Genomic DNA, 27,925 nt, shown 5'->3' with positions numbered 1-27,925 from the left:
CTACTAGTCCGGTATTTTTAACCAGTTAGCACAAACTAAGCACTCCCCTCACCAATTACGTTCTTTATCATAGACGTTTTTTCTAAAGTGCTCCCGCGTATACATTTGGTTGTAGCACGCCTCGATCCGCAGCGGATTGGGATGAACCCCAATGATGAAGCATTCCATTAAGGGGCAACCCTAGTGGGTGAGCGTTTTCTAAAAAAAAAAAAAACAGTTTTTCTGATCTTTTCCTTAGCTGTGGAGATATTGGTTTGTTCCCACAGGCTGGGTTTTCTCTAATTGTTGAGTACATGGTTATGAGGAGGGTGAACCCAGTTTTTTCTCTTCCTCCCCCCTTTTTTGATAACTCAACCCTAACAGCACCGCCGTTGGAGGTCAAAGCTTCATTATCAAGAGCAGGATGCTTTTCTTCGCTTAGGGCTAGGGCAAGAGTTCTGCTCACAACAGGAATCAAATTGAAACCTTTGTGATTTGGAAGCATCCTACTGATGTAGCAAAACACTAATTACATCCCGTGGTGGGTGTGTGCACACATCTTCGGAGCTTACTGATCCAAAACCTTACAGATGGTGATAAACCCTACACAGTGAAACCTCAGTAGTTATTGTAACAACGCACTTAGTCCTTCCCATCAGCCACACCTAGCACATGCTGCAAGCTATACAATACATACAGTCCTGTATCTCTTACACAGACCAGTACACCTTAATTATTAATGCAAAGTCTTTGTGATCTATCACGCAAGGCCTTGAAAAGGAAATGGAAACCCTCCACAGATGAACCCACTGAAAGGCTTCCTGAAGGTCTGCAGACCAGGATATTAAAACCTTTAAGGTGACCTAGAATTTACATCTTTGAGAAAATTCAGCATTGGCTGAATAACTATAGAAATCCTTTTGCAAATGTGACCAGATCAGTCATTAGAGACTACTGCACACTCATCTTGCAAAAGCAGCAAATACTATCGCACCATCTACATAATATACTAGGGAACCTCAAGCAACACGTCGCCAGAGTGGCTGCATGGAAAAAGAATGGAACGCAATACATAATGCAACTCCTAGACATTCTGTCTGGACTAGAAATTAACAAATTATGCCTTTATTACCAATGCATAAAATAAGGAGGAAAAATTACCTAAGCAACTCGTGAAAGACCAGCTCAACACGATAGGACAGGTCAACGCAGTCAGATCCAACTGCTTGCACATTCTCCACAAGATTGTCAAATGGATACCCCCTGAGCACCAGACGCACCGTCATACAAGCCCTCATCAAAAGCAGAACTATAGCAACACACTAAGCCGGGATTTCCAACCATCTCCTACACCGACTCAAAACCATCCAGAATGCTGCAGCAAAACTCATCCTTTACCTCCCACCAAACATCCACATTTCACCACACCTTGGAGAGCTCCATTGACTCCCTGTCAACAAACGCAGCCAATTCAAACTCCTCAAGCACACATACACAGCACTCCACAACATCGGAACATACCTGAACAACCACCTTTACTTTCACCAACCCACCAGACACCTGCTCTCAGCTGAACCCACTCGCACACTATCGGTATCCACAAAAGCAGAACGGGAGGTCAACCATTCTCCTACATCGCACCCAAGAACTGAACTACCTCCCTCAACACATCAGGGCCTTCTCTTCACTTCCTGAATTCTACAAGAATCTGAAAACTTAGCTTTTCGACTAACTCTGCAGGGCACAACCCTACAGCCTAGTACTAAACCTACATCCCTGCTCGAGCAACAGGATACCCTCATGGGTAATTAGTTGCGCCATATAAATCCTAACGAATAAGTTACTTACCTTCCGTAACGCTTTTTTTGGTGGATACAGTATCTGCCTGTGGATTTCTCACCTTATGAATATCCCCTCTGTGCCAGCATTCCGGAAATTTTTCATAGGTCTCTGCGCCGACGAGGTTGTCACATCGTCATGGCTCCGCACGTGACTCCGCATGACGCCACAGGAGCCATAAGAAGATCACGTCGGCGTGATGACGTCAGTTCCACCCATTTTTTCAGTGCCACGGAGGCAAAACGGGCGGACCGACAGACCACATATACATAGTATACAGAATTCACACAAACTCAGTGTATAAAGAAAGACGAAAGCTTGTACTTCAAACAAGACAATAGTAAATAAACAGAGGTAACAAAGTCTTGAGTACACATAATACGTCAAAAAACTAAAACCTCAGCTTTTATGGTATAAAAGGGTGGACAACGGGGAGGTGGGTGGGTCTGTGAGGAATCCACAGACAGATACTGTATCCACCAGAAAAAGCATTACCGAAGGTAAGTAACTTGTTCTTCTGATGGATACATCTGCCTGTGGATTCCTCACCTTATGAATAGAAACCCAAGCAGTACCTCTCCCGGAGGTGAGTGTCCACCCTTCTATACCAAAAAGTCCTGCAAAACAGAACGCGCAAAATGGCCATCCCTCCTCACTTCGGAATCTAAGCAGTAATGCTTCGCGAAAGTGTGGAGGGAGGCCCAAGTTGCGGCCTTACAGATGTCCAAAACGGGAACACCTCTAGACAATGCAGAAGTAGATGATTTAGATCTGGTGGAATGAGCTTGAATGCCTACAGGAGGCTCCTTACCAGCCAGGGAGTAGCATATTTTGATGCACAAGATGATACATCGCGATAAAGTGCGCTTGTGCACCGCCTTGCTCTTCATACGACCAGCAGATCCAACAAAGAGCTGGTCATCCTGACGGAAGTACTTTGTTCTGTCCAATTAGAAGCTTACTGCCCTCTTTGGATCTAAACGATGAAGTCTCTCCTCCTCATTGGAAGGGGGGGGGGGGGGGGGGGGATAGAAAGTAGGAAGGGTAATGGACTGACCTAGGTGGAAGGGAGTCACTGGTCCTAAGTACCATCCTTTCAGCATATATGATCAGATAAAGGCGGCTTTGAACTCAAAGCCTGGAGTTCACTCACCCTCCTGGCCGAGGTGATAGCTACCAGGAAGACCGTTTTAAAAGAAAAGTCTTAAAGGACAACTATGCATCAGTTCGAATGACGAACCCATTAAAAAAGTTAACACCAAATTCAAGTCCCACTGGGGCATAATAAAAGGAGTGGGAGGCAACAAGTTTGTCAGCCCCTTAATAAATCTTAAGACTATAGGAGACAAATAAAGAAGGCTGATCAGGTACACACAAAAATGCAGACAAAGCCGACAAATACTCTTTTACAGTGGCCACATCAAAACCCTGCTGGGCCAAATGAAGAGAAAAACAAAGAACATCAGATAGATGAGCTTTTAAGGGATCAATAGATTTCTCTCCGCACCACTTAACAAATTTAGACCACCTGTATGAATAGACAGACTTAGTGGAGTGTCGCCTGGCCGATAATATAACGTCCACCACGTCAGGCGGGAGAGAAAAAGGATTCAAGTTGCCCCGTTCAATCTCCAGGCATGAAGGTGCAGTCTCTGGAGGTGTAGAAATTGCCCCTCCATCTGAGAGAGGAGGTCTGCCCTGCGAGGGAGACAGAGTGGAGGGTGTGACGAGAGGTGAAGAAGGTCCGTGTACCACACCCTTCTTGGCCAATCCGGGTCGATCAATATAACTTGGGCCCGGTCTTGGCGAACCTTCCTCAGAACCCGAGGAATCAAGGGTATGGGAGGAAACGCGTAAAGGAGTTGTGAGCCCCAACTCAACTGAAACGCGTCCCCCCAACTCTCCCTGCCCCGGAAACTGCAGAATGATGGGCAATGCGCGTTCTCGTGAGTGGCAAACAGGTCCACCCAAGGAGTCCCCCACGTCCGGAAAATGTGTCAGACTACCTCTGGATGAAGCCTCCACTCGTGGTCGGCAGCGAACTACCGACTGAGACTGTCCGCACAAACGTTCAGCACCCCGGCAAGATGATTTGCCATCAAGCAAATCCGATGGACCTGAGCAAAGGACCAGAGTCGTAATGCCTCTCTGCAGAGACGGTACGACCCTACTCCTCCCTGCTTGTTGACATACCACATCGCAGATGTGTTGTCCGTCAGGACTTGAACCGACTGACCGCGAAGGGAAGGGAGAAAGGCCTTGAGCGCCAAACGTATCACCCGTAATTTCTAAAGGTTGATGTGAAAACCTTTCTTCTGGAGACCAAAGACCCTTGATCTCCAGATCCCCCAGATGTGCTCCCCACCCTAGGGTAGAGGCATCCGTTATCACGGTGGCCACCAATGGAGGAAGATGGAAAGACTTTCCTTGAGACAGATTGCCCTCCACACTCCACCAAGACAGATCCGCTGCAGCTTCTCTGGAGATCCTCACAGACTCCCTGAGATGTCCGTTGTGCTGATACCACTGCCTGCGGAGGCACCACTGGAGCGCCCTCATGTGTCAGCGTGCATGGTTGACCAACAGGATGCAGGAAGCAAACAGACCGAGCAGGCGAAGGACCTTCAGAACTGGTACAACCGCTCCATTGTAAAACAAGGGAATCATTTCCTGTATGTCGAGAATCATTTGAGGTGGAGGGAATGCTCGACACACAGTAGTATCCAGTACTGCCCCTATGAACAGGTTGCGCTGTGAGCGCACCAGGTGAGACTTGGGTACATTTATTGAAAAACCCAATTTGTACAACAGCTGGGTTGTTACCTGCAGATGACGACACCATCTCTGGAGACTCTGCCTTCAAAAGCCAGTCGTCCAGGTATGGGAAAACCGGAATCCCCAACCTTCTGAGATGGGCTGCCACCACTACCATCACCTTGGTGAAGACTCGAGGTGCAGTAGTAAGACCAAACGGAAGGACCGCAAACTGGTAATGTTGCGACCCAATCGTGAAACGGAGATACTTCCTGTGCGACTTCAGGATTGGGATGTGAAAATATGCATCCTGCAAGTCGATGGACACTATCCAGTCCTCTTGATGCAGCGCCTGAAGAACCTGCGCTAGAGTGAACATCTTGAACCTCTCCTGCTTGAGAAATAGATTCAAGATTCTGAGGTCTAGGATAGGACGTAGCCTGCCATCCTTCTTGGGAATCAGGAAATACCGGGAGTAGCATCCCTGACCCCTTTCCTGCTAAGGAACAAACTCTATCGCACCTTTTTGTAACAGGGTAAGAACCTCCTTCTGAAGGAGAAGCATATGATCCTCCGTGCAAAACCCTTGGCAAGGAGGGTAAGGAGGAGGGAATTCCCTGAAGGGAAGGGTGTACCCATTTTCTACAAGATCTAGAACCCAAAAGGTCCAAAGTTATTAATTTCCAGTCTTGTAGAAAATCGGTAAGCCGGCCTCCCACAGGACCCACATGATCCAGGATGGCGGATCTAGGGCTGCTTTCTCGCATTACCGGGAGGGGGGAGGGGGAAGAAGGATGACGTCCAGCTCCACGAAGACGACCTCTGCCTTTACCTCTGTAGGATTTATACAGAGGGTTTTGCTGCTGTCGTTGCTGAGGCTGACTGGAACGAAAGGAAGATTTCCCAAAACCAAGGTATCTATCAGTAACCATACCCTCTTGACTGAAACTGTAAACCCAGGGATTTTGCTGTGGCTTTACTATCCTTAAATCTCTGCAACGCCAAGTCAGCTTTTTCCCCGAAGCTTAGAACCGTCAAAGGGAAGATCCAAAAGAGCAGCTTGCACATCAGGTGAAAATCCTGAAGATCTTAACCATGCATGCCTCCTAGTAGCAACAGACAAACCCATCACCCTTGCCACCGAATCTGCAGTGTCCAGACCCAACTGGATTACTTGGCGAGCAGGCGTCTGAGTCCATCAAGACCTCACTTAAATTGCTCTGATCCTCTTCCGACAGCTTAGAGAGAATCTGTTTGGCAGAGTCCATAAGGGCGTGGATATATCTACCCAATAGACAAGTTGCATTTGTGGATTTCAATGCCATACTGGCTGATGAAAAACTTTCTTTGCCGATTGCTCAAGCTTTTTTGAGTCTCTATCAGCCGGTGCTTGAGGAAAAAGAGCCTACCGACTGTTTTGAACATGAAGCTTGAACTACCAAACTTTGAGGGGACGGGTGAGAAGAAAGAAAATCAGGGTCCCCTTGGTGCCGGTCTATACCTTCTAGAAACAGATCTAGAAACTGCAGGAGCAGAAAGAGGATTACTCCAGACTTCTAATATCAGCTCCATCAGGGCATCATTGAAGGGTAAAAGAGGTTCCACCACAGCAGGAGAATGAAGCACCTATGTTAAAAGATTAGGCTTATATTCAGCCATAGGAAGCTGTAGATCCAACAGTTCAGCTGCCTTCTTGATGACAATATAAGGAGCTACATCCTTCGAAAGAGAAGCCATCTGTAATGCAAAATCCCCTTCTGAAGAGACATCCATACCACTTGATTCACACAAGTCTTCCAATAAGTCTTCAGACTCATAAATTTCACCTTCCTCTATGTCACCAGCCCGATATGGTTCCTCTTCAATCAGCCTTTGAGCTTCTCTTCTAGAACACATCCTCGGCTGTGGAGTCGGCGGCGCCATCCGCGGCGTCGACGGCAACGGCGTCGATGGAGGCTCTGTGACAGCGACCCACATCGAACGAACCCTGGAAGAGGGGACGCCAGACCGAGCCGGGGACTGCTCAAATGGCGTCGACACCCTCGGTGCCGGAAACTGCCATGACGGCGCCATCGGCATATAAGGCATAAAGGGGGGCCGGAGGATAATGCTGTGGCACGCCCAAATTAAATCCCAAAGGGCCCATGGGACCCGACGGTGCTCCAGAGGGGCATGTGGCTCTGGTAAAAATACAATACATCGCATTCATGAAGTGTGACGGATCCAAACCCAGCACTGGGAACGAAGGATACTGCGCCGGGTCGACTTCCTTACGAGGAGTCTCCAGCGTCGGATCCGCTGGAGTCACAGGAGGGAGCAGCAGGAGACTTCTTCCACTGGATTCGAATCCCCATTCGAAGCCGGAGAATCAACCGGCGCCGCAGTACCCACATCAGGAGACCGGCCCGGCGACACCTGTGGAGACTCAGAGGGTAATGGAGAAACAACGTCCTTGACACTACGTCGAGGAGCAGGCGACTTCGAAGCTCGAGACTTGGACGAATGACGTCGAGACCCATGTCTCTTCTTCTTGTGCCTTCTCTTGGATCCATGCGAAGTCGACGGCCTAGACGACTAGAAAGGCGCCAGAGAGTCATCATGCGGGTCAGTAACTGACATGTGACCTCCTTATTCCTTGCAGGGATTGAAACCCGACCTCCTAGGAACAGACAACTTCCTAGGAAGACAGTCGAAAACAGTAACAAGTAAAGTCTCGAAACAAAGTAGCAGTAGAAAGATAGGAGAGTCCCGGAAAATCCGTTGGCTTTGTAGCGCGGAAGAAAAGGAACTGACGTCATCACGCCGACATGGTCTTGTTATGGCTCCTGTGACAAAGCGGAGTCGCATGCGGAGCCATGACGATGTGACGACCTCGTCGGCGCAGAGAGCTACGAAAAAATTTCGGAATGCTGGCGCAGAGGGGCTATTCATAAGGTGAGGAATCCACAAGCAGATGTATCCATCAGAAATAATACTGCTTTCGTGTTGCTTGAAGTATACTTTAAATAACTGTCCTGTAATGTATTGTTACATCATGTCAAGGACCAAAGATCTAGCTAACAACTGGATTTAGAAAACCTTTTTGCAAATATGCTCTCCTCCTTCCCACTGGACATTACCAATACTCACAGTTGCAGCAGTGAGGAGCCCGCTGCACCAAAAGATGTTGGGTGTCTTCAGAGGATCCACATAAGCTTTAATAAAGCAGAGCGGATTCTTTGATTTCGGTATGCTGCATGCTGCTTTTGAGCAAGCGCCAGCAGATCAGCAGTGGCCTGCCTGCAAGGTGATGACATATCACAAAGAAGGCACACCAGCAACTAAAACAGCTAAGACAGAAGACTTGCAACCTCTGCAAAAGCTTTCCACTGACATGAGACAACAAGCATTGGCATAGCCAATAGGTCACGCCTTTGGGACCTTATAAGTGTTTATCCAGAGCTATTGGCTTTGCTAATGTGTTTAAGCTATGGTGTAGAGCAGTGTGGCTGCTGTGCAGAATGTTGGCAAGTTATAATAAAGTGTTATCAGTATTTTTGTTAGCTTTTGTATAATTAAGATGGGATTATGTCTAATTGAATGACATTTTTAAAATGTATATAAAAAGTGTGTAGTGATTTTTTTGGCAACTTTCTCCTGCTTGTTCTAATGTTTACTATAGGTTTTTTTGTTTTTGGCTGGGCGAGATATAAACAACTGGAGGGTAGAGGTTGTGAAATAGTACGTGAAATATAATTTGAGTAACGGACGGATATTAGGGAAGAATTAACAGATGACAGATTTTGAGGGTACTATGGAGCTATAGCAAGAGGCAGCAGTAACTAGCGCTACGAGGCCATGTCAGTCACAGAAGTGAGTTATGTAAAAGGTGAGTAATATAGCAAAAAGTTCCCTTTTACCCCTTCTTTAATCTTTTAGAGACCCCGCCTTCCTGTTTGCATCTAACTTAGAGCACCATTATCACCATTGAACACTAAGAGGGAAAATAAGAAACCGGGGAAAGAAGGAAGGATAGACTGCTAATATAATATAAATAACAGAGATAGAAAAGAACAGAGGAAGAGAATTTTTTTTAAAAAACTGACAAGAGCCAGTAATGACAGGAAAACGGAAAGGAGATTGAAAGAGTTCAAGAGGAAGAATAAATAAGTAAGAACGAGGGGCAGAAGAGAAAGGGGCAAATGGCACTATGAGAAAGACAAAGGCGGAAATAAATAAAAAAAGACCACATTCACAGGGGAACAAATGAAAGGAAGGCGAGGAGCGGGTAATGGTGATTTGTTGAAGGCATGGTTTTCTGCAAGTGAGAAGAAGGTAGACTGAAAGAGGGAATAAGAGGAACCAGCTTCTCAATGTTGTCAAAGATATGTGATCTTGGCCAAATCACTTTATCTGTGTGCCCGAATTCTCGTATCTAACAAAACTGAAAGTGCTTAGAGACATAATAATTACAGTAATGTAATGTAATGTAAAAAGAACTTATAGAGCGCAACTAATACCCACCGGTTTCTTGGCGCTAAAGCATAAGGAAAACAAACAATCTGTGGGGCTGGAAGCGTTAATTGTAGGTATTACGAAACAGGTGAGTTTTTAGAAGGGACCTAAAGTGGGCGTGGGGAAAGTTTTAGCCTTAGGCCTAAAGGGAGGGCGTTCCAGAAGGACGGGGCAAGGATTGAAAACCTCAGTCCTCCCTGTTTTTTGCGTTTGAAGGTCGGGATCTGGAGTAAAGCCAGATGGGAGGAACGGAGATTGCGAGAAGGGACGTATGGGTGCAGTAGTGAAGAGATAAACGAAGGACCTGTGCCAGCAAGGGATTTAAAAATAATGCAGCCCAGTTTGAACTTGCATCGCTCAGAAACATGAAGCCAGTGGAGGGATTTTAAGAGAGGGCGTACGTGTTGATGTTTGGGCTGAAAATGAATAAGCCGTGCGGCCTGGTTCTGGATAAGTTGTAGCCTCTTTAGTTGGTATGCCGGTATGCCAACATAAAGGGAGTTGGCATTGTCTATCCTAGAGATGACTAAGGCCAATAGGACCAGGGTGAGGGCCTCGGTGGTCAAGAAGCGGGCAATCTTTCAAATTTTTCTCAATTGGAAGAAGCTGGAAGAAACTACTGCGTTAATCTGGGGTTTCATTGTGAGGTCATTGCTAATAATGACCCCAAGGCTTTTTACTGAACTGACAGGGTTGGGGGGAGGGCCCAACCTTGTGGGCCAAAAGGTGGATTTCCAGGGGTTGGCTACACCCCCGACAAGCACCAGCTCTGTCTTGTCGGGGTTGAGCTTCAAATGATTCGCCCCCATCCAGTCACTGATATGGCAGAGGGTGGTTTGAAAGTTGTCGATGGATTGGTCCGTAGAGTTGATGTCGAAGACCAGCTGAATGTCATCCGCGTAATTGAACGCGGTGACACAGCTGCCTCGTAGGGACCGAATAAGGGGGGTGAGGTATAAATTAAAAAGAAGAGGGGATAAGGAGGAGCCCTGCGGGACGCCGCAGGTTAGCTCGACCTCGTACGCAGAAAATTGAGAGAGCCGAACCGCCTGACGGCGGTTGCTCAGGAAGGAGCGGACCCAGTCCAGGGCAGTGTCCTGGATGCCAGCCTCCCTGACACGGCCGACCAGGATGTCATGGTCGACCATATCAAAGGCGGCGGACAGATCCAGGAGCACCAGAACCTGGCTGATGTTGGAGTCCGCCCCTCTCCGCAGTTCCTCCATGACTGAGAGTATAACAGATTCAGTAGAATGATTGGGTATAAAGCCGGCCTGTTGGGAGTCGAGAAAGTGAGTCTTCGATAAAGGTACTCAGGATGTTTGTCACGTGGGACTCAAGAACTTTGCTGAGGTAGGGGAGGAGGGAAATGGGGCGGAAGTTGCTCATAATCGTAGGGTCTGCTGTGGGTTTTTTGAGAATGGGCATGACCTTGGCGCTTTTGAATGACCCGGGGACGATGCCAGAAGAAAGAGAATTATTCAGCAATGCCAGAGGGGGGGGGGGGGAGGAGGACAGGCTATAAAGGCCTCACGGAGGATCAAGGGAGGACAACAGTCAGTGGGGGAACCAGAGGCCACCTTCTTTAGGAGGGCAGGAAGCTCTGTTTCCGAAATTGGAGGAATCTGGGTCAAATGCATGGGGTTGGGAGAAGGCGAGGAGAAATCGGGCCCGAGTGGGTGAGGCGGGGCTGAGGATAGAATACTGTTTTTGATATGGACTATCTTCTCGACGAAGAAAAGATTTAGGGAGTCACAAAGTGCGCGGGAGGGGAGAGGTTTAGTGGTAACCCTATCTGGATTTGACAGCTCCTCCACGATGGAAAAAATGTCTTTGGTTTTGGTGGCGGAGTCAGCGATCTTGTTTGAAAAATAAGTGGTCTTAGCTTGTAGGACCGCTATTTTGTAGTCTTTGAGCAGGGTAGTGAAGCGTAGTTTCATGTCTGGGGCGTAGCTACGCCGCCACTGGCGCTCGGCTTGCCTAAGGCCCAGCTTCAGGGCTTTGAGGTCCTCAGTGAACCATTTTTGGGCGTCGTGCAGGCGTTTAAGTTTAATCTGTCTGAATGGAGCCACGATATCACTGGCTGACTCCAGCCAGTGTGTGAGGGCAGAAGCTTGGGTGTCGATGGAGCCCAGATTAAAGGGGGTGGAGGTTCCAAGTAGGGTGACAAATTTGCTGAGATCGGCTTTGTTCCAATTCCGGGCCGAGAGGTTGCCTTCCAGAGGTCTGCCAGGGTCGGGAGTGGCCATAATAGAGAAGGAGATTATGAAATGGTCTGACCATAGGCAAGGTGAGATGAGAGGGGCAGATATGTCCAGGTTGGATGTCCAAACCTGGTCCAGAATGTGACCCTTAATGTGGGTGGCTGACTTTGTGTGTCAGGCAGTTCATGCTAAATAGGAGGTCAGTAAATGAGATAGAGCAGGCATTCTCCTTTACGTCAGAAGGCCAATAATTGAAATCGCCTAAGACCAAGATTTTTGAGTTATTAATGATAAGTTGGGAAAGCATGTCCCCAAACATCGTGGGAAAATCAGGCATAGATTGGGGAGGGCGGTAGACTAGGACACAGATAAATGGGGTAGCTAAGGATTCCAGTCTCAGCACAAGGTAATCGACCGAGGGAATGCAGACTGAAATCAGGGCGGAGAACCGGATGGAATTTTTGATAAATCGCTGCTACCCCACCTCCCGGCCTGCCGGGAGCTCTGTTTGCCTGTAGGATGTAGTAGCCAGCGGGGATTGCAGCGAGTATATCGGGGGCAGATTCCTCATTAAGCCATGTCTCCGTTAACAGCAGTATATCCGGTTTCTCAGAGTCTAACAAAACAAAGATTTCCAGCTTGTGTTTTGCCAGTGAACGTGTGTTGAGATAGGTCACTGGACCATGAGGTATGGAGTCCGTTTGTTAGCTGGAGGATTGATAATTGAGGGGGGAGCTGAGGGCGGAGAGGCTGCTATCTCAGGAAATGTATCTCTAGTGCAGAGGAGCCCCAGCGGTTCAAAGTCCGACAGAGTCGCAAGGGGGGGGGGGGGGGGGGGGGGGGGTTGGTAGACCCATGAAGATGGATGAAGCCGGCAGGGGGACATGCCCCATGCCCCGGCCGGCCGCGGACAGGCGCAGACGGGCTTGCCTTGCGGGGGGTGCCTGGTGAGTACGAATAAACAATAAGTGCCCAGAGCGGGGATTTCGGACAGTAGCATGTGTATGGGTGCGAGGAGTTTACGGACGCGCTTGTTTTTGTTTACAGTGGGCTAATTGTGGGCGGTTGAATCAAACACCTGAGTTATGATCTCTGCTCTCGTAGTTGAGCTTCACGTGACACCCTGGGCAACATTATTCCATCTCCTCGTACCTTAGTTTCCAAAAATGACAGACCAAATGCAATCTTGAGCGGCAAGGGAAGAGCGACATTTATTTCTGCATGTTTAAAACAAAGTTACCCTGTGATGACCACACAGAGGTTAGAGCAGGTTAAGAAGAGACCGCTTTCTATATAGCGCCCACTCGCCATTCCAGTGTCCTAGTGCTGCAAACGAAGGTTCTTGAAATGATTAACTTTTGAGGTCAGATATTGGTGACCAGTTGGTTTTTCTGCTCCTAATCTCCCATTTTTCCACAGCAGAGTGGCGATTTGTGATCATGGGATATTGTTTTTAATGTGCCCCTAGCAGGCGGGCGTATTGCTGGAGTTAGGGGCAGGAAGGTGGGTGCAGGGTAGGTGCATGTGGGAGTTCTGTACCCTGCGGATGCATGAGATGTACTGTAGAGTGTGGGGGTCATTGGTGCCCTTGATTGGGTAGTTTAAGCCCCCCCTCCCTGGGATAGGTGAAGGGTGCGGTGGGGGTGCTACTGCCCCCTTACTCGCCACTCCCCCCAATTGGGGAGTTGGTGACCCTTACTGAGGATACATGTGCTGCGGTTGTTCTTTTGACCCCTGTGCAAAAGAGTAGGAAACACCACTGGTAACCAGAGGAGCGAACATGGGTGTAATGAAGGCGCGCTCGCGGGCGAGCTCGGGAGAAGGTTTGCGTCCGAGGAGAGGAGTTGGAGCTGCAGGGAGAAGGGAAGTGGAGGGAACTCTTCTGAGCGTGTGTGAGATCTGCAGGAGAGGAGGGAACTCTTCTGGGCATGAAGTGGAGATCTGCAGGAGGAGAGGACCGGGGGAGGGGGGTCTTCTGGGTATGGAGGGGAGCTATGCTGAAGGAGATGAGCAGGGGAACTCTTCTGGGCATGGTGTGGAGCTACATAAGCGCACAGAGAAAGGAAGGGAGTGAGTGAATGGAACTCGGTGTAGAAACCTCACCAGGGGGACACAGAGCGGGGGCACTGAGGAGAACTCTCCAGACGGAGCTCAGCTGAGGAGACTTCCCTGATGGAGACAGTCTTAATCTGGAGCTCGGAGGGTTGGGTTTGCAAGGAAAGCCAGGTGGGTGGGGAGGGGGATGTGCAGGGGGCGCTAAGTGGTTAAGACTCCTTTGTTAGAGGCATGAGCACAGAGGGACGACCTCCGCATGATGGACACAGAGGCCGGAACTCTGCAGAGGAAACACAGGGTGGAATGGCGGGGCGGCAGGTGAGGGAGTGCACTGCAGAGCGAACTTTGAGGAAGGTACTTAGCTGCGGCGTCTCCCCTCAGCTCTTTTGTGATATTAGAAAGTGAAAGCAGTCAGACTCAGTGGAAGAGACTGTGAGTCAGTGGGGGCGTAGGCCACGGTGCGGCTCGGGGAGGAGAGGGGTCGGCGGGCGGCTCTGCCGGGGGTGCAGGAGCTGAACTTGGAGACGCTACAGCACCTCATCGGAGGGATTCATTCAGGAGTGACAGCGTCTGCCAGAGGGGGTCAAGGCAGCGCACTCTGCTGCCCGCAGGAGCCCTGGCATTGAGAGCGGAGTGAGAGCTCCAGTCCTCCCGGAGCAGGAAGTGGAGGCGAGAAGGGGGTCGTGCCTCCCCCCAACCTCCCAGGGAAAAGTCTCTCTGCTCGCCTTAAATGTCCCCATTGCAAATGGCCGTTCTAATAAAAGCAGAAAATGCGAGGAAGCTTTTATAGCTTAGCGTGCCTTGGAATTTTCAGAGCCCTGAAAGCCTGCACTGCGCCAAAATGGCAGAATAACAAAAACGGCAACAGAAAGAAAAACAAGCGCGCGCGCCTCGCGCTGAAACGAGGCAGCAGGGGGAGGGGAAAGAGGAAGGGGCCTGCGCCTGTTTCCCTTGCGGGGGCGAGCAGGAACCATCTGTTAATTACAAACAGATGGTTTTAAAGCTCGCTCCCGCAAGGGAATCGCCAAACGTGCACACATTGCCATTCAAAGCAATAAAAAGGCGTACACGTTTTTGGCAGAAAAAGGGAATCGATGGCTAAAGGTCTTTTTCCTATGCAGCGCATGCGCGCTGCGTAGGCGAGACCTAAAAATGGTCATTCACGCCTAGTCGACATTCAATTGGATTACGGGAACACCCTCTACACAGGGATCAGCAAGCAACTCACTGGAAGACTACAAACCATTCAGAACTTGCCAGCCAGACTCATCCTCAACCTACCACACAGAACTCACAATACAACACATCTTTGGGAACTCCACTGGTAATTCCTTTGTGTATTTGCCTCATCAAAGCTAGCGACTGCATGCAGAGAAGTCTTACCACATGTTGTGGTAGAGGGGTAACGGGTCACATGCAGCCTAAAAGAGTATTGTCAAATCTATGACGCTTTAGACACTGGGAGCTTAATTTAGAGGACAGTATGAAAAGAAACCCTCAAAATAACTTCATGACTCACTGTGCACACCATGTAAATGCTTTACGTCCTCTACACCTACTCCCCCCCGCCTCTTCCAAACCCACCCCCCCTCACCCGGCTGATATCAGTACAGCCCTTGGTCACACCACAAACCATACTTTTTGGCTCCTGGGAAAAAGTTTGCAAGCACCTATGGTGGAGACCCTTCAAAACGAGAGTAAGGCAGAGTTGGCAATTGTAACATCAGTTTAAGTGCCTACTAAAATTTGGGTTGGAGTGTGCACAATTCAATTGATCTATATTATTTCTACTTACAAGGACTTGATATATTTGACACTGGCAGCAAACTATGATGGGGCTACAGTCAACACAGAACTGTTTGAAGAATAAATCAGTCATGCACAGTCGCATTTACAGCGATGAAAAGTCAATTATCCCCCCCCCCACCCCCAACCCCCCCATTTGTTCTTAACAGCAAACTGGTTTCACCACCAAGTCTTGGAAATTTCAGCATCAATCTCACACATAACATGGCCTGAATGGCACCTCTGATTTATGAGGAGGGTTTTTTCTGTTTTATAATATACATTCACTTTTAGACAAACTAGTGCTGGCCAGCGAGTAACTTGAAAGATTTCTCAATTACCATACAGTTCCACACGTATATTTCTTTAAGTTAGGGTTAGTAATCACACGCAATTGTGATGTTTTCAGTAAATAATCACAGAGCTTTCAGCTTTCAAGACTCTTAGGAGTGTGATGGAGCTTGTATACCGTTGACATCACATTAAATGGCATGACATTTGACACTGATCACATAAGAGGATGATACACCACTGAAATCTGACAGAATAAGGGGACGTTTATTAAAACACCACCAAAGTCGCACAAATTAAAAAAAAAAACAACATGCGAAATAGCCCAGAATGCAATCATAAAGGTGTGTTTGAATGAAATAGGGAATGTATTATCAAAGGAGGGACACTGGTAGTCTTGTTCTGAACAATCCCTCCTCTTTAACAAGGGAAGCAGCAGGACCGCTCACTGAGTTCAGAGGACTTACAGCAGAGCAGATTCTTACGCTAGCGCTATACCCACATACGTCACCGAATAGAAAGAAATAGCTAGAGTGCTAACTCGTTTCACCTATGTACAAATATAGTACGCCACTGAGGAAAGGAAGAGGCAGCAAGATACGTGTTTACAATAGAAAACATGGCATATTTCTCATCAAAGCACAATGTATAAAGGCGCCGGTCGAAATGTAAACACGCCTTGGCCGCGCGGCCGTGAAAGTGACGCGGCCGCAAAAGTGAAAGTGGTCGCGATGCACTTAATGACCTGTAACGGAGGAAAGACAGATGGCGGCTGCGCACGCGCGCGTAACCGCATGCTTGAGGCCAGAAAAAGCCTGTGGTAGCACTTTCAAAACCCAGTTACTAAATGTCTCGCAGCGCATGCGCTGGCTTAGGCGAGACCTAAAAAGGAGTGAATCCACAATGAAAAGTGTTTTGAGATGCAGTCACCCATTACCATAGAATCCCAGACATTGAAAATATCACAGGAACGAACCCGTAAGCAAAGATGCGTGCTCTTTGGCCCACTCTGAAGTGAAGCCAAATTATAGCGTTGTAACTACCAAAACTTTAGGCTAGGAGTTGGTGCTTGAGATCAGCATTTCAGTTCACTTCATGAAAACTCTGGCTACAAGAACAAATAAGCACTGAACCAGGCACAGGGCTTCATGTTGCTGCCTTCCTTTGGAAGGAAAGATGGGCTCTAGAACTGAAGAAGCATACTTTTGTTATGAGCACAGTAGTAAATGAACAAATGGGAAGAACAGGCTCAAACTTAAAATCTGTGTAAAGCCTAACAAATGAGTGGGGAGCTTGTGCCAAGACTAGAGAGCTTCTGCCAGTGCCCAGCACACCAAGGCAACCTGGACCACCGTGAAAATGTCCTCTCTGCACCCCTCTCCATAGTTGTCCTTTAAGAAGGATCCCTCTTCAACCCCCACTTTTGCTGCCATCCCTTACCAGAGGCTATGACTGCTGAAAATTGAATCGAGAAAACTCTAGAGTACCAACTTCATTGCTGGTTACTCAAAACGCTCTCTGCACAGACTATTGATACTGATGCCCCCTTTTGCTGACCCTGCTTCAGAGGACAAGCATGCACCCACTGCTCAGTGACATCACTGCCTGTCAAACCATCATTGCATCCAACACGACACACGGCAGGTGAGGCAGAACTCATAATGCTCAAACCCAAAAGCCCTCCTTCACTCATTGCACCAGATATAGGGCACACGTGTCTCTGCTCTTAAATAATGCACACACATACGGAATTTAGTAGAGTCTGGGACTCTGCACTTCTTGCAGACTACCATCATGTACGTCATTGTACCTGTCAATGAAAGCATACGAAATCAGCTCAAAATTGAATGGTATACCTGGACATACTGGGAAGTTGCTTTGTCTCCAGATCAAATTATGTTACTTGATGTGCCCTGATGTAAAGCCTAATTCCTATATTTGGATTATGTAATATGGAACACAATGCATTCTTGTCCACAACTCAAATTTTAATATTGATATTTAATAAATGATGTAATGTGTCGTTTACGTGGTTATATTTTAAATCCAATGAAAAGAATTTGTTTTAAAAATCATATTCATGATAGAACCAATTCCTCCCGAAATAACAGACTGACAGGAGGTTAGCTAAAATGAGTTCTTACATTCATATCAAGTCACTACCCAGTTCCACAGAACAAGACTTAACATGTCATTGCAGACATCTGTCACTTTTCATGCCATCCCAAGGCAGCACACTCTAAGCCAGATATAGGTGGAGCAGACGAGCGAGACGTGAAATCAAACGTTAAAGGAAAATATTTATCCTATGGATTAAGCTCCTACACTTCCCTCCTCTTTGGGGTTCATATGGTCTACAGCATCAGCCCTGCACCAACAGAAGCATCATCTACCAACCTTCATGGCTCGCTGGTGACAAACTGAGTAATTCTTGTGTGAGAGCTTAGCAGATAGACTATTAGAATATCATCCACGGGTTTGCTTCAATTAAAAAAAGATCATATTAACCACCGTTAAAGTAGTTCTGGCAAAGAGACTATGTTCAGGGTGTGAACACAAAATGATCAGGTGTCAAAACCACAGCACCTTAGAATGAGGATTTTTCTTGTCAACACACGTAGTCTATGAATGTCTTGTGCTAAACTCTTGGCTAACATGCAGTGAATATTTTTTAAAGAATAAGTGTCAGGCACAACGTTTCTCTCATAAGCTCACGACTGGTGCTACTGAATGGTTGGCCCCACCAGTGACCGGTGAATAATTTAAAGCGATAACACCCAAAGGTCTAGTCATAGAAAAAGGACTTGCAGATTTTTTTTTATATTACTAAAATGTAGAGCTCAGACCTTCAGCTCAGTGATCTATGAAAAGCACAGTGAAAAACTGAAAAGACAGCTTGATAGCATCATCGGTAGTGTATTCGCTGAAGTCTTCAACAGTTTATAAATTAATAAACTGTTAACACGTTAATGAATTGGTGGGATTCACTTTAGATAACGGCAATTCTTTTTTCCCAACTTAAATGTATGCTCATATATTTGCTGTAGTTGAATGACGCTGAATACATCTTTCACAGTGATGTAGTTACAGAGTTTGTTGAATTCAGAAAGTTGTACTAAGTCCTTTTTAGGTCTCGCCTGACCCAGCGCATGCGCTGGTCTGGAGAGACATTTTGTGAGGGCTCCAAAAAGTGCTACCAGGTCAGCCTAGAGCTACAGTTCATGTGCGCGGGTGCGTGCGCCGCGCTTTACCGCGATTACTTTCACGGCCGCTTTGATGTTTGATCGCAATCACTTTCGCGGCCGCTTTGATGTTCTCCGTGAGGCTTCAATAGATTCCAGCAGTTAAAACAAGCATTGGCATAGCCAATAGATCTCGCTTTTGGGACCTTATAAGTGTTTAGTTATGCAACTGTTGCATGGCTAAACACTTATAAGGTCCCAAAGGCGAGACCTATTGGCTATGCCAATGCTGGTTTCAGATGCTAGAATGTGTATCGTTACAGGAAAAAACAAGACCTAAAGTAAAATCACAGGAAACAAAGGTCACCAACACTAGACAAGGAAATGTTCCTATCTTCCAACTCCACTCCACAATCTAGACACCCAGGATAAAGAAATCATCCTCACAAGCCATCCACAAGACTAATCAAGTTCCTGACAACCCGCCCTATATGATGGACTACAGCCTTGCCCCATCTTGGAGCAAGGTAATCTCTGCAAATGTTTAACTATCGGATACTTAGGCCTTTTAATGAACGACGCACAAATTATTTACTTAATACCGACAGTTTTAGTTTCAGGTAATATTTCCATACTCACCGTCCATGAGTAGCCAATGACCAGTTAATACCCAAATGAGCACAAGCAGAACAGAGAGAGAGAAGGAGAGCAGTTCAGCAACAGTGAAACGACCACAGCACCCAAAGGAAATCCTGCAATAAAACCACATCAATACAGGTATTCAATATACACAGGAAAATACAAGTGACGTTGCAAAAAGTTTAATCACGTTATATTTTAGACATCGGTCCCTGGGCTCAAGTATCCCATCAAAAGGTGAGACCACCTCCTCTCTGCACATTTATGTTAAGGAACTTACTTGTTCTGAGTCGAACAGGGTCGTGTTAAATACTGGCACATTGGGAGCAGCAAAAAAGCAAATGCTATTGTTGCAAGAACTGTAATTAAAAAAAACAGAAATCAAGGAGTTAGCATCATAGTCTGATGACAGCAGCTAGCTCATCATAACAAGTCAACTAGCAGCAGACATGCCAGACAGGTATATACTAGGTCACAAGCCCAGTAAAGTACTAAAAAACAAATTCATATTTAATAAGAGATTGCACATTTTATACGCATTTCACAAGAGCCGAACGGAATCTTTTAAGACATACCCAGAATTCCAGATATCGTTAAATAGGTTTGCCCAATGTATAGATAAATGCACAACTCCAACAAAACATAACTTGACCACATGACGGGACAGTGTTCTCCCAGTAGCGCTAATTGCTGCCAAATATTTCTTCCTTATATTGTTCTACATGAAAAAAGACTAGCATAAGATGCAACAGTGAATAAGGCATACGAGGATACATTCCATCAAAGACCATGTAACCAATTCTTTATTATCGAGAGGCATTTTAGAAGAAAGAAGGCAGAAGTTTTGGGAAAAAATACAACAGTAAAAGATCTCTCGGATAGGGAAGGTACGTGCAAAGTAGGATTAAAGGCCAAGGCCTGCACCCTCATCCACAAGTGTGGTTGAGGACCATGTCCAAAGGAAGCCAGGACTACGGTGATGAATGCATGACTTAGGCACAGGGCACTCCAAAGGCAATGTTCTCTAGGGTTGGGAGGAGAGGAGTGCCTATTACAAGCTAGTCATCAGCAGACTGCAGACACCTTTCACGCTCAACTGAAGATTTTTGCGAGGCGTCTCCTTGCTCTCAGGGCTTCGTGATTTAGGTAAAATATTGAATCTGATGGATTCTGGACTTTTAAGTGGTCAAGTAATGGCATCAGTGAGAACATCCATGCCATCTGATTTGTGGGGTCATGTGCAGTGCAAGGGGGGCCTTGGGGAGTCCTGGTTGGGCTGCTAAGCTTTAAGCGGTTACTTTTAGTGGTTTTAGGTTTTGCATCAAACCCATAACCCCTTCAATTCACAGTTTCAACAGGTTTTTTTATTTTTATAAATGCTATTTATCAGACTGAACACATTTTTTTAACACAATTATAATAGAGAAAGAGAGGGTTGTGTGTGTCAGTGTGTGCAGGTCTGGGCGTCCAAGAGAAGGTAAACTTGTTTAAAAGTGTGTGTGCAAGTGTGTGTGTGTGTGTGAGTTAGGGGAAAATTCAAGAGTGCCTCTGCGGAGATAGCAAGTGACTCTAGAGTCCATGAAAATAAAATACTTTCGTTTTTGGCCAGGCAAATTCATCCACCTGCTTCCAAATAGAAGAGCGTTTATTTATTTATAGAGTTTTACATAGCGCGAATATAACCCAAAGGGATATCTTCTATACAATTAGTTTTAAAAGTAGCTATATCAACAGCACGTCTTTTCTATGCACATTCCTTACCAGTATCTTCCCCATGAGTTTGGTTTACCAACATAAGTGTGCACTCAATAGCAGGCTTTTTCCGAGAACTAGTAGTTAGGTGCAATTACATAGTTTCAAATCTTACTGGTTAAAACAGTAACTTTATTTAAGATAGTTTACCTGCAGTGCAAATTGTAAAAACTACTTGAACTGAATCAAAGAAGAAAAACATGACTAGGAGGGAGACTGATGCGCCTATGGGAAGAAAGAGAGCTTGCGTGGAATCGATGGTCTGGATACCTAGGAAAGAAAACATACAATGAAATTATTTCTTGATCAAATAAAGGATTTCAATAATACAAGCTCTCTAGCTAATACAATCACAAGAATCCCCGTCTTACTAGCTCTCCGTCAGCGCACCTTTTTCACAACTTAATGATCCTAGTAGATACTATTCCACTGCGACCACTCGCCACCAAACATGGTTCGATCCATTTACAAGCATTAACACCCCAGCACACCTGCTTATTTGAACAAGTACAGTGTTTCAGCTACACTTTCTACAACATCTGAGAACAGTGGTACCCACCTCAATATCTTCATTTCCAGAGTAGGCGTTTAGCTCTCAGCATGTCAACTCAAAGCACCACTACACAATTCAGCTTTTAACAGCCCAACAATACAAGCCATTCAAACAATCACCTACCCACGCATAAACAATTCAAGAAAAAATCAAAACAAAAATGCACACTTACAATGGTATCCATCTCCTTAAGTATTAGAAAAACTCACTTAAGCAACTGCAATGTCACAGGTTGCAATATACCCCAGGATGCCTCTCACCATGGTCAACTCTTCAAAACTCCATTGCATAAAGGAAAAAAAGTAAGGTCTGTCTTACTTTAAGGCAAGCCTTACAAGGACCAAGAAGCTATGGTGTCACCGAACTTACATTTTAGTACAGAGAAAGCACTGTAATTGTGTGCAATCAGACCAGGCAACTTTTCTTCATTAACAGGCCCCATTGGTCCAACAATCTTAACACAGGGTCCGGAAACCGTAACAGTCCAGATAATGACCCAATACTTACCAACTGGTTAAAATGTTACGACATACATACATATACATATATATATCAGCAAAGCACTCTCCTCACTCGTGACAAAACCAACTGAGTAACAGGGAGCACGGACCACCGGATTCTTGTCCAATATCTGGTAGTTTATTCAAAGAACTCAGACAAACAAGACAGCCATTACGCGTTTCATCCCTCCTGGGGGACTTGATCACATATATATATATAGAGATAATTTTTCAATTTATCTCAGATTGTGAATCAGCTTTTCTTATTATAATCCAGTAAAAGAGGCATTGCTTATGTATTCCTATTGGCTTTTCATGTCCTCTTTAAAAGTGGCTACCTTCTTTGACTCTAACCGGTTGTTTTTTCTGGGGGAAAAAGCCTTAAAGCCTTTGGTGTTACACAGGCTGTGGTTCGAAAGGTGTTTGAACATATTTATGAGACCACAACCTAGCCAGAGACTTGAACACTGTCATTTTTAAACAAATTCAAACATTGCAGGTAAATTCTGTTACCCCTTTGAAAACGCAATCAACTACATGATTGCCAGATGTACTATTCTGGTCAGCAAGGCATTACTGAAGTGTAAATGTATAGACAGTGTGATTATCTGAAATGGTGGAGATGTAGAGAGTTTTAGGTAATATTTGGAGTCTCTTCCCCTTTGACACCTACTCCCAGCCAGAATATAAATCACAAGAGATGTTAGACACACCTCATTACAAAGTGGCTAACTGACGCTCTTTTTCCCCCCACTTAGAACAAAGTACAGTTATCAGCATGATTCTTCTCTTTGCCAGAGACTGGTGACATCTTCAAAGTAGTGATAAACAGTGCAGTGAAGAAGATGTGTAAGTGTTATAAATTACACAGACACAAAGGGCCAAATTACGATGCGGTTAGGAAAGCGTTCCCACCTAGGGCCCGATTACGATGCGGTTAGGAAGGCCTCCTAACGGCATTTGCTCCTTCCGGATCGGGAACGTGTCTTCCCGACTGAGGGCCCGATTACGATGCCGTTAGGAACACCCATTAAAGTTAATGGGAGTCCAACCAAATCGCATCTGGAAGCATCCGGATGCATCCTACTCTCCCAATCAGAGTGGGTTGAAAACCATTTCCAAACAGATTCGGTCGGGAAGATTTCCTAACCGTATTGTAATCGGGCCCAAAGTGTGAAGTGAGAGTTACATATGATCCGAGCTATAAACACTAACAAAGCTCTCCAACACCTTTCGCTCTGTGATTACACTGTCACTGCTCATGTGTAAGAGTGTGTTCGGGGGGGAGGGGGTCTAGTTCCTGCCCTTTCCGTTATTTGAGTGTGCCATGTGGCATTGCGTAATGTCAATGCTATCTTGGCCTAATAAAAAAAACTCCAGCAGCAGTAGGGCTCTGGCTTCACCTACTGGTGCTGGGCAGACTGTGCTTTATGGCAGGCATGGAGAAAGGGAGAGACAGTACAGTGCCCCTGCTATTGCAAGTGAGTGAGAGGAACTGGTATTGGTGATATGGGTGGTGGTGGCATTGGTGGAAATGGTGCTGGTAGTATTGGTATTGATGGTGGTGGCGGTACTGGTATTGGCGGTGGCGGTACTGGTGGTGGCGGTACTGGCGGTGGCGGTACTGGTATTGGCGGTACTGGTATTGGCGGTGGCAGTACTGGTATTGGTGGTGGCAGTAGTGGTATTGGTGGTGGCAGTAGTGGTATTGGTGGTAGCAGTAGTGGTATTGGTGGTGGCAGTACTGGTATTGGTGGTGGCAGTACTGGTATTGGTGGTGGCAGTACTGGTATTGGTGGTGGCAGTACTGACGGTGGCAGTACTGGTACTGGCGGTGGTGGCGGTGGCATTGGTGGTGGTGGTGGTGGTATAGGAGGTAGTATTGGTGGCGGTACTGGTGGTGGGATTGGCGGTATTAGTGGTGGTGGTGGCATTGGAGGTGGTATTAGCATTGGGTTTGCATTACAAGTTATTTGATACATTGAAGCATTGACAACCGCTACCGTTTGATGGAAATGAAGCTGATATTTTGGGTAATTCTGATTGATATGATGATGTGGGGTTTGTTAATATGTTTTGCATATTGTCTTCTATGACATCTATTGACTAGGCGGGAGTGGGTGAGTTTCTCCAGTACATGGTTCTCTGATGTAATGGGAGGATCAATGTGTAAACAGATCCACTTCAAATTGATTAATGGATTGGTAAAAAAACAAAAACAATAAAAATATATTTTTAAAATAGGAGTGCACATAAAAGCACTCTGAGGAAGTACACAACCTCTGCCCAATTAAATCATGTAAACATGGCTCCCCCAACATGTGGGTGGAGCCAAGGTCTCTTTCTCCTGGTGATGCTTACATCATTGTCTGGCGACAACTGTGCAGTTAAACCAGACCATAGGCTTGAAACCAGAGAATGTATACCTTTTGTAAAAGAGGTTTGAAAGACCTATTTACGAGCAGCCTACACTGTGCCTTAGAATGTTTTGAAATACGTCATAGCGCTATTATTTCAATACAAATAATTAACTGAGTAAAATTTGATAAGACTTTACTGATCGATTATTAGGCAGCAATGAATATATAGAAAACCAGTTCTCCTACACTCACTTCCCGGTTATGAGACAATGTCTCAGGTTTACCATACATGTGCTAGTTTCCAAGGGATGGCCTGCATAACAAAATAGCATTTCGTTAAAGATAAATTTATTCGGATGCATCAAAAAAAAAAGAAAAAAAAAATCACAAAAAATAATTAGTGGTGGTATTGGTACTGGTGGCATTGGTAGTGGTGTTGGTGGTGGTATTGGTGGTGGTATTGGTGGTGATGGTATTGGTGGCGGTACTGGTGGTTGTATTGGATTGTTGGTAATGGGGTGGTAGTAATGGGGGTGGTGGTATTGATGGTGGTGGTGGTATTGGAGGTAGTGGTATTGATGGTGGTGGTGGTAGTGGTATTGTTGGAGGTGGTGGTATTGTTGGAGGTGGTGGTATTGTTGGAGGTGGTGGTATTGTTGGAGGTGGTGGTATTGTTGGAGGTGGTGGTATTGATGGTGGTGTTAGTAAAACAGGATTTTGAAAACAACCCGTCAGGTAGCTTCAGTACAGATGACGTGCAACACAGATGTGCGTTGTCAGCTTCATCCTATTAGCACCGGATTATGTGCTACCTGGAATTCACATGACTTTCGCTAATCATTTCAAAATACATTTTACTTTGCAGGGGAGGGGGGTTTGAAACAGACACGAGATAATGCTGGGTTAAAGTGATTGAAAGCAGGCACCCGTGTTACGTGGGCGGCCGTGCTGCTTAAAAAAACACAAGCGGTTTCAGCTCAAGCAGCGCATGTCTGGCCTGCAGGAAGAGAAACTCAATAAAGTAAATAATGCTAAGGGACTAAATAACAGGTCCCGTGTAACAACCAAAGTAAAAGGACCAGTCGCCAGGGGCGGGTACAAATGAAGACAAGGCCGTACTAACGAAGGACTAACAAGCCTATTAACAAATCCGAAGGCAGCATTTATATAAGACCATGACAAGACAATAAAAATGATGAGAGGAGAGTGGGCGCGGCTTCTCTCCCATACTCTACTACAGCAGTCTCGCAGAGCATGCGTGCTGCCGCTAGGCTCGCCCATAAAAAGCGATATGATGCAGCTATGGCTAATGCACCTATTGTTTTTAATGTCCATTGGTGCTGGTTACATAATATACATTTTTTTAAAATTATTTTAACCATGCAGCACAGCAGCAACACAGCTTTATAGCATGGCTACAAATGATTGCCAAAGTCGTCAGTTCCCATGCTGCAAAGCATTAACAAAAAGGCAAGGCAGAGGCGACAGTCTCAAAGGTAAGGCCTACTGGCTTTGCCAGTGCTCATTAGGTCTCAGCACAACACCCATGAAGAAAGCAATTGTGCCCATGTTCTAGTGAAACTTCATTTCAAAGCAGATAACATCTGTTGTCTAAATAAAAGCAGATAACATCTGTTGTTGCAATAAAATCAATCTCAAAGACGAAAATGGCTTATTTGTAGTGTGTGTGGCATAGAGAAACAGTTACAAATGGCAAGTGGGTCAACAAGTACGACCGTGAAGAAGAAAAAAAGTAGTGCCTCAATCACAGCGCGATGGGCAGAAGGACAGCAAGCAATCTGTACTTGGTCCATGCCCTAGCTGAAAGAAGAGGAAGTGAAGCCAGCATGCACTGGCCAATTAGAAAGCAGCAAATATGTGACAATGTAGTCAACCAATGTTAAGCAATTAGAGAAGTTGGGGGGGGGGGGGGGGGGGGGTTTGACGCTGTAAGTCCCTTATAGTATACAATATTTCTCACAAGTGACAGCGCATACACTGTCGTGGGCAAGACCTAAAAAGGGACTTTTCAGCAGTTACTTAGGTTTACTCCTTGATAGTTTGGAGAGGATAACAAATATAAGCTATTGCTTTGAGATAAAAAAATTCTTTTTACAAACACAATTTTATCAAATTTTCTTTAAAAAAAAAAAAAAGGTGTACCAAGAGTTTGCATGTAGTTGGAAAAATGCTCTAGGTTTAGGATTTGAGTGACGCTCCCTTGATGAGTAGGTCACACATGAGCAAGACCATGATATTCTAGTGGATCCATAAACGGTGCTCATGTATGTTGACAAAAGAAAACAGACTGTTAAAGAAGAGATTCAGAGGTAAAAACGCTTGAAGGGTACTGCAAACTTTGAGTAGGGTGGGATTGAAGACTACTGCAGACAAGAGTTAGACAAAAACAAATATAGAGCAGCTAAGAAAGCAACCATAAACGCTAAATTAAAGATACAGAAATCTGGACAAAAGGCTGAACAGCACTTTCACACTTCATAAATGAAGATACAAACGTGTGGAGTCATGAGCTACCCTGCCCAGAAAAATGACTACTCACTGTTGTTGGTGTTGTTGGCGTTAAAAGTCCCAGGTGACCCATTACTGTCTTTCTCCTTGTCTTGATTTTCAAAGTCCATATTTAAAGACCTGCAGAAAAAGAATACTTGGTTACCAAAGGCTTAGCAGATTGGACCAAATAAACTGTCCAGGTCCACAGATGGGTGCACACGTAAAGATTACACGACAGAATCATGTTCATTTATGTATTCAAACCTGGGGTCACGGACACAAAAACCTACCATGATCACCATTCAAGGATTCTAATCCGACATTAAATCATGGATCTTTGGGAGTCAGGAGTTGCTGAAGGGGCTGGCTTCCTGTTCATTTCTTATGTTTGTTTTAGAGCTTGTAGAGCTATTCCATTTTCGCACATTTTGTTAACAGTTGTGTACTCGGTAGAAATGCATCTTTTAAATAAATGTAAAGATCATGGATTTAGATAAACAATTAGTGGCCTTCAGTCACACGTTCTCAGATGGATACCTTTTATCGCAGCAAATTACTCAACCTGAAAGTATCTCTCAGTGTATATTCCCAAATGTGCAATGGACTAGTCTTTGCGAAGCCCGTTACTTAAACCTGGAAGCGAAGAATACACTCCAAATAGTTTAAGTCAGGCTTCAGTATCCGGACTGATACAGTGGCACACAATGTCACGGCGGAATACGGGAAAAACAAGGTGCATCTTCTCGTTCTCCAGAGTGGCTTATGGTGCATGGTATGTAACGTTTAGGCATTTTGCATATTTGTTATTGGGATAGTTGAGTTTGGAAGGAGGAAACAACTAAGAAGTTGCTGTTCTAGAGGAAGAGGCTCTATGTATTCTTCTGTAAAATGTTTGAGGGAAGTAGGGACAGGTTTTAACCCTTATTTCTTCCGCACTAAGAGCACAATTTCTGCAAATGGAAAGGTTAGTGGCTTAGACTGTCCTCTCTCTACAACTAGAAGAATAAGATCTGTGTCTTGCTTCCTT

At 45.7% G+C, this 27,925-nt stretch overlaps 1 protein-coding gene across 1 annotated transcript in view; it reads right to left on the bottom strand.

Moving 5' to 3' along the window:
• SPPL3 (signal peptide peptidase like 3) overlaps nucleotides 1-27,925 on the bottom strand; it is a 327,309-nt gene that overhangs the window by 92,880 nt on the left and 206,504 nt on the right. The window contains exons 3-6 of the mRNA XM_085636155.1: nucleotides 26,948-27,036; nucleotides 21,125-21,244; nucleotides 19,503-19,581; nucleotides 19,223-19,335 (exon numbers count right to left, since the gene is read on the bottom strand). Of these exons, the coding sequence (XP_085492281.1) occupies nucleotides 19,223-19,335; nucleotides 19,503-19,581; nucleotides 21,125-21,244; nucleotides 26,948-27,036 (401 nt within the window). The remainder of the gene's footprint in view (nucleotides 1-19,222; nucleotides 19,336-19,502; nucleotides 19,582-21,124; nucleotides 21,245-26,947; nucleotides 27,037-27,925) is intronic.

Source organism: Triturus cristatus, chromosome 11, assembly GCF_964204655.1.
Source record: "Triturus cristatus chromosome 11, aTriCri1.1, whole genome shotgun sequence".
Taxonomy (NCBI): Eukaryota; Metazoa; Chordata; class Amphibia; order Caudata; family Salamandridae; genus Triturus; species Triturus cristatus.
This window is presented reverse-complemented; position numbering and strand designations above follow the sequence as displayed.